The sequence below is a fragment of the Dunckerocampus dactyliophorus genome, chromosome 16, assembly GCF_027744805.1.
Source record: "Dunckerocampus dactyliophorus isolate RoL2022-P2 chromosome 16, RoL_Ddac_1.1, whole genome shotgun sequence".
Lineage (NCBI taxonomy): Eukaryota > Metazoa > Chordata > Actinopteri > Syngnathiformes > Syngnathidae > Dunckerocampus > Dunckerocampus dactyliophorus.
In genome coordinates this window covers 3,115,657-3,134,940 of record NC_072834.1, presented here as the reverse complement: position 1 = coordinate 3,134,940, position 19,284 = coordinate 3,115,657, and the positions used below count along the sequence as shown (strand labels likewise).

The following is a 19,284-nucleotide window of genomic DNA, read 5'->3' as shown; positions in this document are numbered from 1 at the left end:
GGAGACTCCCGTTTTATTAGACCGTCTTTCAATGCCATAAATTCGAAAGGGAAAGAGGGACTACGTTTCTATTTGAGCTTAATGAGGCGGCATTGTCTCCAAATGAAAAGGGAATAGAGAAAATGCGTTTCCTGTCTGTGTCTGTTTATGTTTTCCATTGAACAAAACATCAGTTCATAAACGAAATACAGTAATCACTCGTTTATCACGGTTAACTGGTTCCAGACCCGACCATGATACGTGAATTTCAGGATTCTTCTTATTTACAAATGGAATATTTTCGTAGTTAGAACATAGAAAACCTGTTTCCAACATTCTAAATACGGTTTTTAGCATTATTAGAGCCCCCAGACATGAAATAACACCCCATAGTCACTTTTACACCCGTATTGCACAATATTGTAGACATTATAAGAGTAAATAAGCCATTTAAGACATAAATAAGACTCGTGCTGGTGTGTGCCGCTATAAAGGTGTTCCCTAGGGGTGCTGAGTCAGTGTCGAACAGGAAGTGACGTTGGGGGTTCAGACTTGTGTTTTATCTTGGCAACAGTGTCCCATATTTTTATTAGGGATTATTGTGCCGGTTGTGAGATCATTCAAAGCTGTAAGAAAAGCCTATTCGAGCGATCAGGTCTGGCGTTTCTGTCTCATCTGACATTGCGGTAACATTACTGACACCTAGTGACCACTGTGGTCATACATACACTACATATCATTCACAGAGTCTTCCAATAAGTCTTCTGAATGCCTTATTTATAATGTATCAGTGTTTTAGTTCATTTGGCCATTTTATGCTTGAAAATGCTTAATTTAAACAAAAAATATGTAAAATTTGCTTTAATATGCATTTTTTTACTAACAATAGACCATATTCAACCATGAAACATCATGATTTAATTAGTTAATTCATATATTTTTGAAAAACCGTGAAGCTGCGAAATCCAAACCGTAAACTCAACTTTTCTTGAATCACATGATCAAAAACGTGATCGTGCGACTGCACTGTTTGTCAACGTCTCACAGCACGCAAGTATGGTGTGAACACAGTGAACGATCTCAACGCTTGATGTAAAAACATCATCAGTGAAGCAGACAGAAACATAGGCTAACTCCAGGCTAACAAAGCTGATAAACCTCTTCCTTTGACTCATTAGTTTCCATAATCACCTTGTTTGATAAGATTGCGACCAACTGAGCGCACAAAGCAGAGCGCCTGGATGGCTCACCTTAAAGGATCTATACATTGATTCCACTCATTGACTGCTGAATGTGCTTCTGTCCACTCCCGAATGAGTTGACAGCAGGGTCATGCAGAGAAAAACCCAATGTTGTCACAGTAATGTATTTTTTCTTAACAACTGTCCAACGGCAAAATACTGTATCTGCCGTATGATAGCGGTACAGATCAAAGAAGCCTTTCACTCACCATTACAAACTGCTTGCATTGGGCCAAAGCGGTGCAGTGACCCACAATATCCAGATGATGGTGCTGTTGTGCTCACTCACCGGACTGGAGTGGAAGGGCGTTGCCTGAAACGTCATGATTTTTTAGCGATTCACACTGGGCCGCACGGTGGAAAAGTTGTTCGCATGCTGGCCTCACAGTCAGGAGATCCTGGATTGAGATCCTGCAGTGCCCGCAAAGTCTCTCAGCTCATGAAGACACAGTTTGACAATCAACACCTGAATGACAAGGCTTGGGAGAATGTGATGTGGTCACATGAGAGCAAAATTGAGCTCTTTGCCATCAAGTGGCCTGGAGGCCAACAACAGCATCCCTGTTGTCAAACATGGAGGTGGAACCATTCGGCTTTGGGGATGTTTCTCTGGCCAGAATCCGTCCTGGTAACCCAAATACAACAAACGTCTGACCTCGGTGCTTGACAACAAGGATTCCGCCACAAAGTGCTCACATTGGGATCAAATTCTGTCTCACTTGGTTAAAATAAACCTATCATGATAATGATGGACTGTTCATATCTTTGAAAGTCAGTAAAATATCAACATTAGCAGGGAATCGAATACTGTACAGTGGATCCTTGCATATTTGTGATTTAGCATTCTCCACCCTGCAAATTCGCGGATTTTTGGTCAGAGAGGTTTTTTTAATCTGCAAATCTGGGTTGTTTTTTCAAAGAAAATATGTCGCATTCACCATAAATATGTAATCCTTAATAAACACATGATAATAAAGCATAAAATGGACAGCATTTCAGAACAGCATAAGTAACAATGTGACGTCAGTGCAGGATGGCGGTGCCCTGCGTAGTTACGGAAGCGCTAGCTTCGACAATCAGCTTTGTTCAAGTCTGTCCTCAAAACTTGCAGAGAGGTGAACATAAGATGATACAGTACATGATCGTGAACCGTTACTGGGATTACAACAGGCAAGCAGTGCGGGCTATGTAAAGAAAGACGCCTTCTCCGACAGTTCGCCAGGATGGCCCAGCAGCCTGCGGAGCACTGGAGTTGCGTACGGCCGCTAGATGGAAGCGGCATCACAGCAGACGGAAGCGCGGTTGTAGTGCTCGCCTGACAACGAGGCCAAAGGCCGCACCGTGACTCTGATTCCATCTTATAAGATCTTTCATTAGTGGCGAGTATTTAAACATTTTGAAATAAATATGTTTAATAAATGTGTGAGGCATATTATAGGGCTGTGCTTCTATGCATTTAGCCTCCTTCATCGTGCGTGAACAACGGCAATTAAAGAGAGACAAGAAGTGTTATCGGAGCTGAATCTAATCTAAACAGTCACTTTTATTCAAAACGGACTTTCAAGACACGCCAGTCGGAGCTGCAAATCATTACTATTATTATTTCTTTATTGCTTTAGTTGCGTTATTTTTGTTGCTTTGCAGCAGCCCCTTCTCCAGCAGGTGGCACCCTCGGCAAAGAAGTAGTAAACATATTTGATTCCCCTGGTCTGTTACTGTCCAATGGGGTGGCAGCGTTGCTTAGTAACCACAGCACATGAGTGACCTTATCTGCGCAGTCATAAAAATGCATGAAGTCTTTTTATTTCTTCCCCCTTTCCTTTCCTCGTCTCATACACACAATGCAGGTGATTCTTTGGTGTGCGTGTGTGTGTGTGTGTGTTTGGTGTGGGTGCGGGGATGACCAGTGGTAATAAATGACACTTGGGTGGGGGCGATCGTCATGTGACAGGAAAATCAGCAGTCACCAGCCAGCCAGGCAAGATGCTTCAGCAGATGCTTCAAATGCAACAGCAGCACCCTCATCAACGACATGTATGTGGTATTCCAACAACAACAACAAAAACACGAGTTCAGATTCTATTTAACAGATTTATGGATTATGCATAGCGAATGAGCAAGGCTGTCAGTACTGCAACCCTGTGATCTTCTTAAATCTGCAAATCTGTCTTGTTTACAGTGTTGTAATCTGACTTTAATCTCCAAAACATATTTACGGAATCGAGAAAGTATTATTTTCCACTCACTGACTGTGACTGTGTGCGTGTGTGCCTTAGCTTTTGTGTAAACAGCTTATTAAAATGATTAAAATAAATGATTTAGGATTTCTAAATTGAAACATACAAAAATGCAGGCTGATTCTCAAATTCTCATATTAAAAGAAAATAAAAATGTGAACTAGTTTACAACAGGATTTTTTTTTTATACATTTTGTACATTAAAGACAAAAACAATCCAACGTAGGTTCAAATATGCAAAGCCGCCTGAATAAAACATCCACGTCCTAGTAATTTGTATAATTTGGGCTGTCAAAAATAGCACGTTAACGGCGGTAACTAATTGATTTCATTAATTACGTTAAAATGTTTAGCATAATTAACGCATGCGCATCACGTGTCAAGCCACACCGCTCTGTTGTGAGCGCAGACGGACCCAGCAGTGCAACTCCACCACCATGTACCGTATGTATCTCCAACTCACAAACACGTCCTCTAGTCCTCCTCGGAACGACACTTCCTCATTGTCACCAGATGGCTGCGAGATGCATTCACGGACGCTGCGAAAATGACAAGAATGACATTATGATGCGCGTATGTGTGGCATAAATAAACAGAAAGACAAAGAAAAACAATAAGTGGCTATTGTTATCACTTACTAACCGAACTCCTGCCGCGGAAGTACAACGTGATGCATTTAAGTATGCTTGGAAATCACAGAAAATATATCGACACTCAAAACATGTGTTACTTGGTGTCTTTGAATGCAGCTTTTCATGGCTTGTAATAACACGGTTGAAGTGGGATTCAAATGTCGTTCTAGTGCTATCCCTTTGCTATCTATTAGCTTACAGTTAGATTTTCAGGTCATTTGGAGCTGTTAATATATACAAATATATGTACGTATATACGTATATATATACGTATATTTATATATACGTATATATATATATATATATATATATATATATATATATATATTTAATAGCAGAAAACAAGCTTTTGGAAATGAGCTAGCGCCTTCACATTTGGGAACACGGAAAGTCATATCCTGAGATAGTCACATGACAACCACTGGAAAATGTTTCCTATGCGTCACGTAGGGACTTCACGGGTATCAGTCAATATATATCAGTCAGTCAGTATATATATATATAGATATATATATATATGTATATAATTGTGTCCTGTCATTTAACTGATTGTTCATTTAGCTTTTAAAATACAGTGAAAATGGGCATATTTTACACATAGTTGCAAATGGTGATTAATCATGATTAATTAATTTGAAAACTGTGATTAATTTGATTTAAAATGTTTTTAACAATTTGACAGCCCTACTACTAGCTTATTCATGATTAATTTATTTCATTTTTAGAAAATAAAAAAAAAAAATAGTTGCATCCAAAAATGGGCCCCTGGGCCGCACTTTGGACACCTCTGGTTGACAGGGTTTCTTTTTAGTTAAGTAACAGTAACACTTTGAACAGTGTGCACGGTCATGCCGGTCAACATTTGCATTAGAAAATAAGGGAAAGGTTCCTGAAAAATTAGGGAAAATTAGGGAAATTTTGAGCTGGGCTGCACTGTTTGCTTTCCGAGTACACCTCCCCTCCCTCATTATGTGTACCGTGTGGGAAATCGGACACCCCCTAGTTAAGCGGCGTAGCCCGACACAATATCACAGTGGCTTCCATCAAAGTGTTGTTGTTCCTACGAGGAGCACAGATGTTAGCCTTGCTGTCGCTGATGTCGCCATCTTAGCGTGCCGACATTTGCACAGCTGGGCTGTCAGTTGTCACCAAACGGGCGGGAATAGCCACAGCCCGTTCTTGAACTGTTGACAGTCCGGGGCAGGTTGGCACAGATGGCAAGGAAGGGCAGGGGGGTGAAGTGGGAGGGGTGTCGGGGGACTGGCACCGGGTGGCAGGTAGAGACCGGGGCTCCCATCTGGCCTCGGTGCTGGCGCTTGGCCCCGGGGCATCTTAAGTGTGCTTAACAGAAAGCCTGTCAGGAGCTAGAAGTCACCTTGTGCAAAACATTGCTGTTGCACTGCAATTAAGGAGGGCGGGGGAGGGAAGCCCAAAGCACCAACATATCAGCTAATGGGAACAGACAGTGGAGGGAAAATAATACAGTAGGTGGGAAATACTATTCCTTCAAAGAACTGCTTGCTTTACTTTGATCCCTCATCATTCACAATTCAGATGACAAAGGAATTCCAAATGTGGAATTTTCATTGCCACTGACGTATTTAACCCATAAGAAGCCAAGTGTGTCCGATACAGCTCTGTGCTTGACTGATACCCGTGAAGTCCCTACGTGACGCATAGGAAACATTTTCCAGTGGTTGTCATGTGACTATCTCAGGATATGACTTTCCGTGTTCCCAAATGGGAAGGCGCTAGCTCATTTCCAAAAGCTTGTTTTCTGCTATTAAATCTCATTTTAAAAGGTACACAAAAATACAGTAATTACTGAGGAACTAATGACTAAGGCACATACAGTTAGACTAGTTACTGAGGTCCGAAGGCCAGCTCCAACTGGTGGTGCCTAAGACCAGACTTAAGATCAGGGGAGACCGGGCCTTTTCTGTTGTCGGCCCAAAGCTGTGGAACACTCTCCCCCCTCATGTAAAAACGGCCCCCACAATTGAAAGCTTTAAGTCTCATCTTAAAACCCACTTTTATTCTCTGGCTTTTAACTCGGCGTGAGTCGTGTGGTCCTCTGTGTCTTTTATTTTATTTTATTTTTTATTTTTAAGTTTTTATTGGTTCTATTTATTTTTGTTTTTTAAATTAAATTTACTTATTTATTTTTTACCTACTTCTTGGACTTTTGGTTTTTATTGTTTCGATTTCTTGTTTTAAATATTTTATTGTTGTACGTTTCCTTGTTTGTATTTGATCTTTTAGTTTTTATTGTCGTAATTTTTATTTGTTATTTACATTTACATTCCTTTATTTACTTATTATTTATGGTTTTGCTAGTCTGTGCAGCACTTTGGAAACAGTGTTTATAAAATGTGCTATATAAATAAAGTGGATTGGATTGGATTGGAACTAATGAAGAACTAACGAGGAACTAAGGCACATAAATTTAGACTAGTTACTGAGGAACTAATGAAAAACTAACGAGGAACTAAGGCACATAAATTTAGACTAGTTACTGAGGAATTAAGGCACATAAATTTAGACTAGTTATTGAGGAACTAATGAAGAACTAATGAGGAACTAATGACTAAGGCACACGCATTTAGACTAGTTATTGAGGAACTAATGAGGAACTAATGACTAAGGCACACACATTTAGACTAGTTACTGAGGAACTAATGACTAAGGCACACACATTTAGACTAGTTACTGAGGAACTAATGAAGAACTAATGAGGAACTAATGACTAAGGCCCACACATTTAGACTAGTTACTGAGGAACTAATAAGGAACTATAAGGCACATAAGTTTAGACTAGTTACTGAGGAACTAATGAAGAACTAACGAGGAACTAAGGCACATAAATTTACACTAGTTACTGAGGAACTAATGAAGAACTAAAGAGGAACTAATGACTAAGGCACACACATTTAGACTAGTTATTGAGGAACTAATGAAGAACTAATGACTAAGGCACACACATTTAGACTAGTTACTGAGGAAACTAATGAGGAACTAATTACTAAGGCACACACATTTAGACTAGTTACTTAGGAAACTAATGAGGAACGAATGACTAAGGCACACACATTTAAACTAGTTACTGAAGAACTAATGAGGAACTAATGACTAAGGCACACACATTTAGACTAGTTACTGAGGATCTAATGAAGAACTAACGAGGAACTAAGGCACATAAATTTAGACTAGTCACTGAGGAACTAATGAAGAACTAACGAGGAACTAATGAGTAGAGTAGTTACTGAGGAACTAGTGAAGAACTGATGAATAACTAATGAGTAGTGGTTAGGGTTAGGTAGGTTTGTTCCTGTCATTTTGTGTACCTTCTTGTAACGTGTTAGCAACACTTGTAATGCACTACTAGGGTGCCAAATATTACAATTTCACCTCCATGTTCTTACTATTTTTATTCAATTCATTCAAATGTAAGAAGTGAGGAAAATATCTCTGGATTGTTTTTCTACGACAAAATGTGTCGGATGTCATTAAGAACTTTGACTTTTGGATTGGAGTATAGCGTGTGTAGAGCACTTAAGGTGCGGTTCCAAAATCGTCGGAGATCATCAAGCGCAATATTTTAAATCTACTCGCACATTTTTGCCATTCGCTGGGGGTCCAGGAATGTTACGCCGGCGAAAAACGGGGATGTACTGTGTTGTAATGAGGTTGAAATAAAGCATTTATTTGTATACATTTGCTGTTTTTTGAAGTGTAGGTAAATGAAGATGTATATCGACTACAGACCCAGTTGATGTGACCTGAGCTGGCTGTCCAAGGCAGAAGGCCAGAAGAAAAGCTCTTTATGGATGCAGCATTCAGGTCATCTTTTCCCCCGCCTTCACTGCTCCCCCATAATCCTCCCCTGAAGCGCCTTCCCCTCCTCCTTGCCCTTACGTCACCCCCACAACCCTGCATCCCACATATCACCAGGAAATGCCAACAGATGCCCACTGTCTAAGACAGGCATTATGTTCTTAGAGGATGTCCTGGTAATTCTGTTTTTTCTTTTCTTTTCTTTTGCCAGCCTGCTGATTATCACTTAGCTGTCTCAAAGAGGAAGTGTGGCGGACCACGGGCAGCCGTGATGCTCAATGAGTCACATGACACAAATGTCCCGTTAATAGAACATACTGTAGCACGGTAGCATGTGAGGAGATGAACTAAAAACCCATTTGAGGCCATTTGTGATGTTTGATGTTACAAATTTTACATTGTTCACGGTAAATGTATTACTTATTTGAAAATAATTCAATTTGACACTTTTTTGTGTAACACAAATACTTTTAATTGAAGGAAAGAACATATTCACTGCAAATCACAGTAACAGTGACATATCGAGTGCCTTATTAGCATTTTTTGCTATTGTGACAAATACGTATTAGGTTTTCCATAGCAATTTTAGCGATAGCGATATTGTCCTAGCTTGTTTTATATGAATTCATTAAAGAAATACAGCAAGGACAGTTGAATTGTAATATCTGACACCCTATTATAGCATTAGAATTGTTAAATGGCTTTAAAATGAGCTTTAATGGCAAAAAATGTGCTTTTAGAAATGAGCTAGCTTACCGAACACGCCGCCATTTTGGGGAAGCCATATCCTGGAGTCACATGACAACCACTTCAAAATGTACTGTAGCTCGTTTTATATGAATTTGTTAAAGAAATATTGTAAGAACGGTTGAAGCATAATATGTGACACCCTATTAAAGGAAATGGCTTTGAAATGAGCTTTAATGGCAAAAAATGTGCTTTTGGAAATGAGCTAGCTTACCTGACACACCGCCATTTTGGGGTATCCTGAAACTATTCTGGAATATATCAGTCACTCCAAAACGCTTCCTATTCGTCGTTTAGCGACTTCATGAGTTCAAGTCAAGAACAAAGATGCCCACTCAATACAAATGAGAGCAAAAACGTAAAACTGCATAATGTAATAGTAATAAGTGAGTATTGACGTAGTACAATACAGTAACAAAGCGGACATTTAAGGTGTGGATGACACGTGTGTCATTATTGGTTAGAAACAATGCAATTTTAATGTTGATATATTGTTGATATATTGCACCTACATGGGAAGCTAAATAGTTTCGTGTTGTATTTCCTAACATATTACTCATCAAGAATTCCCGAGCAGAGGAGCAGGACTTCATTTGTTGTAAGAAAATGTGTCAATCATGAGGACTCTGGGACAAAGTGGCTTGTCAGACCCCGAGGGGGCCACACTGACCTAAATACTAAATTGTCAACAGCAATTTTTACAAAAGAGAACACCAACAAACATGTATTTATTTATCATACAAAGCAAGGGGTGGCTGGCTGATACTGCCAATTTTAGTAGAGATCAGATCCCAAATAAATACAGGGCATGCATTGATACCAATACTTTTTACTTGAAAGATCATTGAATGTGTTTGTGATTTTGCCTTTTTATTTGTTGATCATGATTATAAGCCGATTAAACACTAAAATAGTCCTTCAGGGTGGGACAAAAAAAATAACTAAATACAACAAATAGGGATGATAATGTTTGTTATTGTGATGATTTGAAAAAAAATTTAAAAATCCCCTTTTACTCATTTGACGATTACTTGTTTTGTCCATATTGTGATTTGCGTTTGTTTTGTTTTTACAAGAAGACTTTAAGATCAGAGATGAAAGACGATTCTTCTTCTCTCCGTCTCATTAACAGAGCTCAATCAGTGATGAATGCCGCCACCCTGTGGCCACAGAGGGTATTCAGCATTATAGCTCTTAACTGGATTTCAAATGAGCTTTAATGGAAAAAAAATAAGCCTTTGGAAAAGAGCTAGCTTACCTGACACGCTGCCATTTGGGGGAAGCCATACCCTGGAACAGTCACATGACAAACACTCCAAAATGTTTTGTAGCTTGTTTTATGTAAATTTATTGACAAAATACAGTAAGAACAGCTGAATTGTAATGTTTGACACTCTTTTAAAGTATTAGAATGGTTAAACGGCTTTAAAATGAGCCTTATTAGCCAAAAATAAGCTTTTGGAAATGAGTCAGCTTATTTTGGGGAAGGCTGGAAATGTCCTGGAATTTTTTTTTTTTTTTTAACAAAGTGTTTTCTTGCACCTTTCTTCTTGTGATATTATGTCTTTATTCTCATATTTGGACTTTATTATCATAATATTATAACTTTTACCAAACCAAATTTTCCTAAAATTAAAACTTTATTCTTTGCTTTGTTTCTTGTAATATCACAAGTTTTTTTAATTACATATTTTAGTTTTGATATTTCAAGTTTGTGCTATTTTTTGTCTTAATATTATGACTTTCTTTTCTCCTATTTTGCCTTTTTGTATTTTTGTTATTTTATTTTTTTGTTTAATTGTATTTTTAAAAATGTGCCAATAAAAAAACAGCCGCAGGTTGTAAATGTGCCCTGGGGGCCACTCTTTGGACACCCCTGATTTAGTCTTACATGAAGTGACATCAAGGATATACTGTAGCTCCTTAACATGGCTTAGCATCAATTATATTGTGTACCTAATAAAACATGCAGTGTACATGATTGTCGTTTGGGAGTCGTTTGTAGCCCGCAGCTCGTTTTTTTTTATGGCACTTTTTTAATCCTGTGATGGAAATTATGAACATTTTTAAAAACTTGGGCTGCCAAATGCTTCCAATCTTTCATCAAGAGTTCTGTAATTAGCTTTGGTCTGCAAACTTGCAGCATTTCTCTCATGCGGTTGTTTTTGGTCCTGCAGCTTTCACGTGAATGCAGCATATTTCATTTGCAGCGTTTTCCCGTCGCATGCGTTTCATGTGCGACCCACCCTGTGGGCCACCGTGGCTGCTTGACCTACAAAAGCAGCGAGAGCGCTGATGTTCACGTGAGCGTTGTGAGCGTTGTGAAGACTCGCGCTGATCTGAGATTCTACCAGGCTTGACGCGTGACACGGAAACAACAGACGTGTGTGTACACAAATGTACACACACTGTCACATCGCTAGGCCTCGCTTGTACAAAAACATCCTTTGAGAATTCAGTTTTCCCCCCAAAGATGAACACTTAGCCCCCAGTAGGAGCGTTGTCGCTTTGTTGTTCACACGTCACCCATCCAGCATCCTCTTCAACGAACCTTTTATCAGCAACAGCGCCATCGTTCCCTCTGCGTTACACCTTTAAATAAAATCACTTTAGCGTCCAAACGTAGCTGGATTGCAGCTGACGACGTGCTTATGGGGCGCCGCCAGGAATTCTGGGCCCCATGAGGAAAAAAAAAAAAAAAAGGTAAATGGGTGTTTGTGTTTTTTCTTAATTTTGTAAATATTTCAACTTTCCTCTTAAATAATCTTTGTAATAATGTTGTAACTATTTCCTCAACCAAATTTTCTAAAAATTACAACTTTATTTAGTCTTGTTTGTTATTACAAATTTTTTTTCTTTTTGTTTTTCTTTAATATTTCAACTCTGTGCTCCTAAAATTCATGAAATTTTTTTTTTAATTAATTTAGTCTCGTAAAATCATGGCTGTTTTCTCATTAGATGCCATTTTCCTCTTAATATTTTTACTTTATTCTCATGAAATTAGAGCTGTTTTTTTCTATTTCAGCTGATGTTTTTTTTTAATTATTTAAATTTTCCATCTAGACCTTTTTTCTTGGAAATTTTCTTCCTGTAATTATGACTTAATTCCCATAAAATTTGGACTTTATTCTTGTAACATAACTTCTTCGGCAACCTAACTTTCCAAAAATTCCAACTTTATTTGTTGTTTTGTATGTTTTTCATAATATCACGACTTTAAAAACATAGTTTTTCCTTTAATATTTCAACTTTATGTTACTAAAATGACGTTATTCTGATAAAATTACGACTGTTTCTCGTTGGATTACACGTTTTTTTCTCATAATATTTTGACTTTATTCTTGGAAAATGTATTGCTGATTTTCCCATTGTGCCGTTGTTGCTTTTTTTTCAGTTTTCTTGTTAAATATTGTATTTTTTGAATATGCTGCGGGCCGTAAATGGCCCCCGGGGCTACACTGTGGACACCACTGATCCAGGTATTTTGGGCTCAAGAGTTTAAAGACAGCATAAATAGTTCTATCTATGTAATCATCATCTTTGTCCAAAGCTTACAGGAGGCCACTTTGAGCAATGAGGGGGCAAAAAAGGCAAAATGACAAGTCTGACACCATTGGAGATTAAGCAGCAAGGGCACTCACGCTAAGCAGCCAGCAATTGAAATGAGTCGGCAATCGACGCATCTGTTAACTCACTGAAGAGATGTTAGCACACCATCACGGGTCTTGTAATTGGTACGAACAGGTAGCACATGTAGACTCCAGGACCGAGCAGCTGCCAATTAGTGTGTTGCGTAGACGGCCGAGCTCACGGATGTGAGAGAGACGAGGGAACCAGAAGAAAGAACGCACACTGCCGTGTGTCATCCAGCAAAATCAATGCATTCTCCATAAACCAAAAACATCTTTCTTGTCACTGCGCTTTTTTATGTTAGTCTGTTTTTGGGGGGTTCCACGGAAATGGTCTCCACTAGAAACACTGACGCTTTCCCAAACCATAAAGTGGAATTCCCTGTGATGACATTTTCCAGGTAAATTTATGATAAATGTATTGGACAATTTGAAATTTGGAGGCGGACTCTCGACATGTCACTCACTCAAATCAGACGTCGCATTCGTTTTATTGGAAATATCACTACTGAACGTGCATCATTTGTCCTCAGGGAGGTTCACACTGAAAATAAGTAGGCTGCAAATAAGACTCACTTGTCAGCTTTTCTTTGACAAAATGTCATGTAAAGCCAGCCAATGAAAATAATATATTTATATGTTTTCCATATTTTCGAGTACAGTTGTCCCTCACCACTTCACTCTATTACTTTTTTCCAAAAATAATTAATGAATCATGCTGTTTCGTGGTTGAATACGGCCTATTGTTAGTCAAATAATGCAAATTGAAGTATTTTTTAATATATTTTTTGCCTAAATTAAGCATTTTCTAGCCTAAAAATGGATAAATGAACTACGATACAAATATAAGGGCTACTTTTGCTACGGTAAACCACACCACTCTGAGCCTAAGATGTCACTTCCTGTCCGCCCACCACTCACTGAGCTCCCCTAGGGAACACGTTTATCGCAACACACAAGAGCAAGAGTCTTATTTATGTCTTAAGTGGCTTATTGACTCATATTACGTCAACTGTATTGGGTAATATGAGTGTAAAGGTGACTATAGGGGTGTTAGGTCACGCCTGGAAGGCTCTACTAATGTTAAAAAACGTGCTGATTTGGGCTTACTTTTATCATGGACAACTAGAAGGTTAGGAGATACTAGGAGATACATTTTGTTCATATGAATTGGTGGCGAAGAGACTCAAAGCAAAAACTATACATTGGGTATTTGTGCAAAAGAAATATTTATTTCTATACATTTGTTCAAATAGAAACATTCAGTCTTTACCAGTGACGTGCAGGCAGGGGACGCAGGGGGGGGGCAAATGCATTTCCTGTGCGATTCCAATCATTTGTTATCATTCTCTTAAGTAAAATTTGCTGATCAAAGAAGGAAAAGAAACCTAAGATGAGGCTGCCCCGAGCGTGTCGCCAATAATACAATGTTGCAGACTCATTTATTTTATACCTTGACTTTTTACAGCCCGTGCAACGCCTGTAATGTCTGACGTCATTATTCCTGCTAATCTGACAATAAAATATACATAAATGCCATATGAAAGGCGCTTGCGGTACTCACTTCATCCTAAAGGGGTGGGGGCGTGCGTGAGCTGGAAGGTGTTTGTCACAGCCGTCCTTCCATAAAGCGGAAAAGCCAGCGGGTTTTTTTTGTGGTTTTTTTTGCAAGCAGCAAGAGAGCAGCAAGTCAAATGCAAGATATTTGTAGGCTCTGCTCAATGAATACATGAATTTCACTGCCAAGATGGAGGATTGTGTACCCAAGCTCACCATCAGACTTTTACAACAAAGCATCAGAGCTTTTCCCAGAGAAGGATAGGGTGCTTGTACTTCATATACAGATAAACACGTAAGAGCACAAATGCTTTTCAGTTGATAAAAAAAATAAATAAATGTGACTAAAACATTTTTTTAACAAAAGTGAATGATTCTCTTCTTTTTCTTGTTATGCTCTTAATTAGCAACCTGTATTAACATTCAAAAAACCTTCTAAAGTCACGTCAGCCATGCAACTCACCGCACGTCATTGGTCTTTACCAATATTTCAGCTCCAAAGTGCAAAGTGTGTATAGCGATTAAAAGTACCGAGTCACGAGATGAGATGTTCCTTTTCTATTCACCAGCATCACTCCTTCTGTTGAGAGAACATTGTGAAACAAAATATAATGAAATAACAGTTCCCTTATTAATCAAATGTAAACGTATATGACTGACACATTCTCCGAACCTGCCAAGTAAAAAACCTGACAAAGGAGTCCAAATTTAAAGTTGAGCTGCACTCAAAACTTGCTTGTCAAAGATGTCTTTAAAAAAAAACAAAACAGGTAAAATGATAAGTTTGTGAAAAATAACAGCAGAAAAAAACCCAGCAGTCACCAAAATATGCCTGGGATAACAATCGTGACGACCGGATACCACATAATTTTTAGATGTCAATACATAATTAACATAACAGTTAATTCACGCAGACGCCATAACTATAGCCTAGCGTCTTGCTTTGCAGCTGACGTGTGTTAGACGCAAAACAGAAGGCGTCCAAGGCGCTCCCCATGCCAATTAACACACGTGACGACGGTGGACACAAAAGGAAACGATTGTTATTGGATTTCCACAATTCCTGTACTTCAAACAGCACATCATGCAAATCATTTTACAGGACGCCGTTACAGCCCACTCGTAATCCTGTCAGGTTTTTGTGAGGTGTGTCACGAAGAGGCGCTCAGTCAAATATAATTAGCATAAATACAACCGCTTGGTGATTAAGGACGCAGACAAGTCAGAACATCTTTGTGTTTTGATCTGACAAATCTTAAGTAGCTTTTATCAAATGTAGAATTACTACAGCTTCTGCTTGGCGACAGCTGATCCCCAGTAGCTATTTTTGCTTCCCGGGACGGTCGACAACGGAAAAAACAGCCACATGTCACTGACTGACATTGGGAACTCCGAGGTCATATCATTCATAGTAGCGATGCCATAGTCACAGTGTGATTGGCTTCCGACTGCCCTGTTCCCGTGAGACAGCTTTTCTCCAAACAAGAAATCTCGTCACGTTTTAATGTCGTGAGATTTCATAACAACCCGAATTACAACCACGGAATTTCTATTTCCTTTAAGACTAATAAGTTTAAGATATACTTCCAACAGAAGATCCTTGTAAAGATTTCTGCAGGTTCGGATAACGTGTGATATTATACGTACAGACTTTAGGGACACCCACATTTGGGCGTATTCATAAAATCACGATTAACTAAAAAATGAGTACATACGAATCATCTATTATAATCTTCAAGGCTAATTTGTCAGTCTAGCATTCAGCCACTGTACCTGCATGTGCCAAGATATCCAGTCGTGAAAGTGAGCTACGTTGCCGTAGACCCCCGGCTTGTTCTTCAAAGCACAGTCAATCCCCCAGCTCGTGTCCCCGGCCAGCCACCACACGTCTGCCTCCTTGACCACCAAGGGCCCTCCACTGTCACCCTGCAGCATCGGAAGTCACAACCGTCAAGTCACTCACTGTCTAGGAGGATGGGAGCAACTCAAGCATCCGTCCGCCACCCATTGCGGCCTGAACGTCTAAAAGTTTGCCCAAACCTGGACTAGATCATCACTGACAGAAGCAGCAAAGCCAAACTCACTTGGCATGAGTCTACGCCTCCCTTCAGTTCGCCAGCGCAGATCATGGATTCGGTGACGGCTCCGTTTAATATGGCAGGTTTGTTACACTCCTGTCGGCTGTAAATGGTCACCTCAGCCTGATTGAGTTTATCTGGAGATCGCCCTGAGAAGAATGAACGTTTCAATGCATCTTGGCCGACGCAGGCGGAAGGTTGAGGTTAGGGTTACCCTAGGCAGGGGTGTCCAAACATTTTCCACTGAGGGCCACACACTGAAAAATGAAAGGATGCATGGGCCACTTTGAGATTTTGTAAGATATGCTAAGAAGTAGGGCTCGGCGATACGAGCCTTGGCATGTTTCACAATATTTTTGGGATGTATCACAATATGACATAAAAAGCTACAAACCTGTAAATGCACTTGTCTCAAATTTTAAAAACAGCGGTAGGCCTTAAATGGCCCTCGGACCACACTTTGGACACCCTTACCCTCTCTCAGTGCAGATGTTTGACTTACCAGATGACTTCAAGGCTCCCCAGCCTGTAATCCAAGCTGGACTTCCAGCTGAGAGCTCCATACCAACGTTAGGCAAACACACCGGCTTCACTGTGTCTGTTAAAGAACGATTGATAAGAAGTGAAACGAAGTGTATTAAATGGAATCAAAGAAGGATTGCATTTTGGTGTTTACCTGAAAATCTCAAAGGTGTGTCCAGTTTCAGGAGAGCAATGTCATTGTCGTTAGTTTCCGGGTCATACTTCTCATGACTGATGATTTTGCCAACTTTGTTGCCATCGTCAAAACTCATTTTAAACAGGCTGACATCGCCAGAGCGTACGGTCCATCTTGAAGGCCTGGAGTACCTGCAGTTGACGGAAAGATACAACGAGTGGGATGACATGAAAAACACTAAAGAAATGTTTACAAAAGGAGCTGATCAGGAATTAGCGTACAGGCATTGATCATCATGGCACTGCCCATCTGATTAGCATCTGACTGTTGAAAATCATCCACGCATATTAGTTATTCTGCATTAAAATTTGGGGATTTACTCTTTTTATTGCGCCCCATCCCGTCGGATTAACAATTTTCCACATCCGAAAAAATTCCCACATTTTCCAAACACAAATTCACAATTGTAATTGTTACTTCCACTTTTGTTCCACATTTGTCAACCCATTTAAACTATTCCAACATCATAACAATCAGCTCATTCAAAAACATTCAGGCTCTCTGCAGGTTTTTTTCTGGAATTCCACATTTTAATGCCTTAAAATTCCAGTTGGAATGAATGAAAATGTCATTTTTTGCATATTTCTCAACCCATTCCAGCATTGAAACATTCAGGTTAACAATTTTGCACATCGCAGAAATCCCCACTTTCCGCATAATTCCACATTTTCAGGCCCTAAAATTTTCCATGGAAATGAATGAAAATGTCCCTCATTTCCAGAAATTCCACATTTTCCAAACACAAATTCTCTTTGATCTTAACAATTCTTACTACTTCCACTTTGCCCAACCCATTAAAACGATTCCAACATCAGCTCATTCAAAACATTCATATTGAACTTCCCAAAAATTCCCACTTTTCCACAATTCCGGCCCTAAAATTCCTCATTGGAGTAAATCAAAATGTAATTTCTCAGCACATTCAAACCGTTCCAGCATCAAAACATTCAGGCTAACAATTTTGCACATGCCAAAAATTCTCAGAAATTGTCTTCTTCAGTAATATATTGTCATTATTATCATTAGCATTTAAAAAATTCCCACTTTTCCATACATTCCATGGTAATGTCAACTAGGATCAAATAGTTTGGTTTTTTTTCAGTTGGAGCAAATGAAAGAAATATAATACTATCCTGTGCGTTCTTTAAAGTAGGGAAAGAAGGGAGTAAAGGCTCACTTTTCAAAGCAGTGCGCAGCCGATACGATCCACAAGGAGCTGATGATGGAGCCTCCGCATACGTGTCTCTGACCGAACAACTGGAGACTGACCTGCCACGGCCAGGCTCCATTTGAAGCCTCTGTACCACCTACGATGCGACTGCTGGGGGCAGCAGCACTCTCTCCACAATCTAAAGACGAAAAACAAAAGTTAATATACGAAGTGATCAAGTCTCACCCAGCATTACTGTAAGCTCACTGACACCCAGTGACCAGTGTAGAAACCTACATATCACTCACAGCGTCTTTGAATGCATCCGCTGAATGCCTTATATTTGTATTTTTGTTGATTTAGCAATTCTTACGCTTGAAAATGCTTCATTCAGGCAAAAAAAAAAAAAAAAACCTGTAAAATTTGCTTGAAAATGCAGATGTTTTGACTAATAATAGGCAGTGTTTAACCACAAAACAGCATGATTTATATAATATATTTATAATAATATATAATATATTTATATAATATATTATTGAAAAACTGTGATCGAGTGAAGCCGCAAAATCCAAACTGCGAAGTAGCGAGGGACGACTGTATAAGCTTCACTTTGGTGCGTTCAAGGAACACCACGTATAAATTGTGGCCTTTTTGTTACATGTATGCAGTGCATTTTACCTGTATTTCATAACATATTTATAATTTGCATGACTTGTACTTCTGTTATCTGGCCTATATACCTCCATATAAGCTTCTCCAGTTTTGAGGAACAGTGAAAGTAGCATCTTACCTACACAGCGTAGTCCGACAGCTCTCTCTGAGCAACTTGTACTGCAAAGGATGCAGATTAAAAACACTTAACATACATTGCCGTTGGGAAAAAAAACATGTTTTTCATATCAAATGTCACTGAAAACATCACGAGTATTTCTTTAAACAATGTTTGAGCATTAGGCTACGGGTCAGCAAACCTGTGAGACAGCTGGGATTGCATACGGGATCTGTGGTTGCTTTCAGGCACCAGCTTCATGAAGCCTCTGGAGGCATAAGAACCTGCACTGGTTTTGCTGTAGGTTACATAATCCTGCCTGTGGGTCAAACACAAGGAGCTCATCACAGAGGTTGGACAAACAAACATATTTCAAATGTTTAGTCACATTCTTGGAATTGGATCAATGTATCCATTTATTGAGCCCATTTATTCTTTATACATCCAGGGAATAAGTTCTTGCACACAGGAGGGCTTTGTGGACAAAAATCCAAATGGTTTGAATGACACTCAATAGTAGTTTTGCTTTTCTTTACATATTTTGCACTTTTGACTTTATTTTGCTCAAATAAATGACTGTAATGAAAGGGAATAATTGTATTATTTTGTTGCTATAGTTACACTGTCTTATATTGTTGTATGTATGTACAGTATGTATGTTAGGGCTGTCGCGTTAACCGATGTTTCCTTTAACTGACTATTTTTTTTCACGC

The 19,284-nt window shown here is 39.2% G+C and overlaps 1 protein-coding gene across 3 annotated transcripts in view; it reads right to left on the bottom strand.

Moving 5' to 3' along the window:
- Window positions 1-3,706: 3,706 nt before the first annotated feature.
- The window catches only part of tmprss2 (transmembrane serine protease 2), a 29,789-nt gene continuing 14,211 nt past the window's right edge, over window positions 3,707-19,284 (bottom strand). Inside the window, exons 7-15 of one of the 3 annotated variants that reach the window (XR_008566356.1) lie at window positions 18,774-18,890; window positions 18,593-18,633; window positions 17,830-18,001; window positions 16,611-16,783; window positions 16,437-16,532; window positions 15,941-16,083; window positions 15,630-15,782; window positions 13,864-14,439; window positions 3,707-3,996 (exon numbers count right to left, since the gene is read on the bottom strand). Coding sequence is in view for 2 of the 3 variants with exons in the window: in XM_054754735.1 (XP_054610710.1) it covers window positions 14,428-14,439; window positions 15,630-15,782; window positions 15,941-16,083; window positions 16,437-16,532; window positions 16,611-16,783; window positions 17,830-18,001; window positions 18,593-18,633; window positions 18,774-18,890 (907 nt within the window). In the remaining variant the exon portion in view is untranslated. Of the gene's footprint in view, window positions 3,997-13,511; window positions 14,440-15,629; window positions 15,783-15,940; window positions 16,084-16,436; window positions 16,533-16,610; window positions 16,784-17,829; window positions 18,002-18,592; window positions 18,634-18,773; window positions 18,891-19,284 lie in introns of those variants that run through there. The other 2 variants (XM_054754735.1, XM_054754736.1) reach the window with 2 other exon arrangements.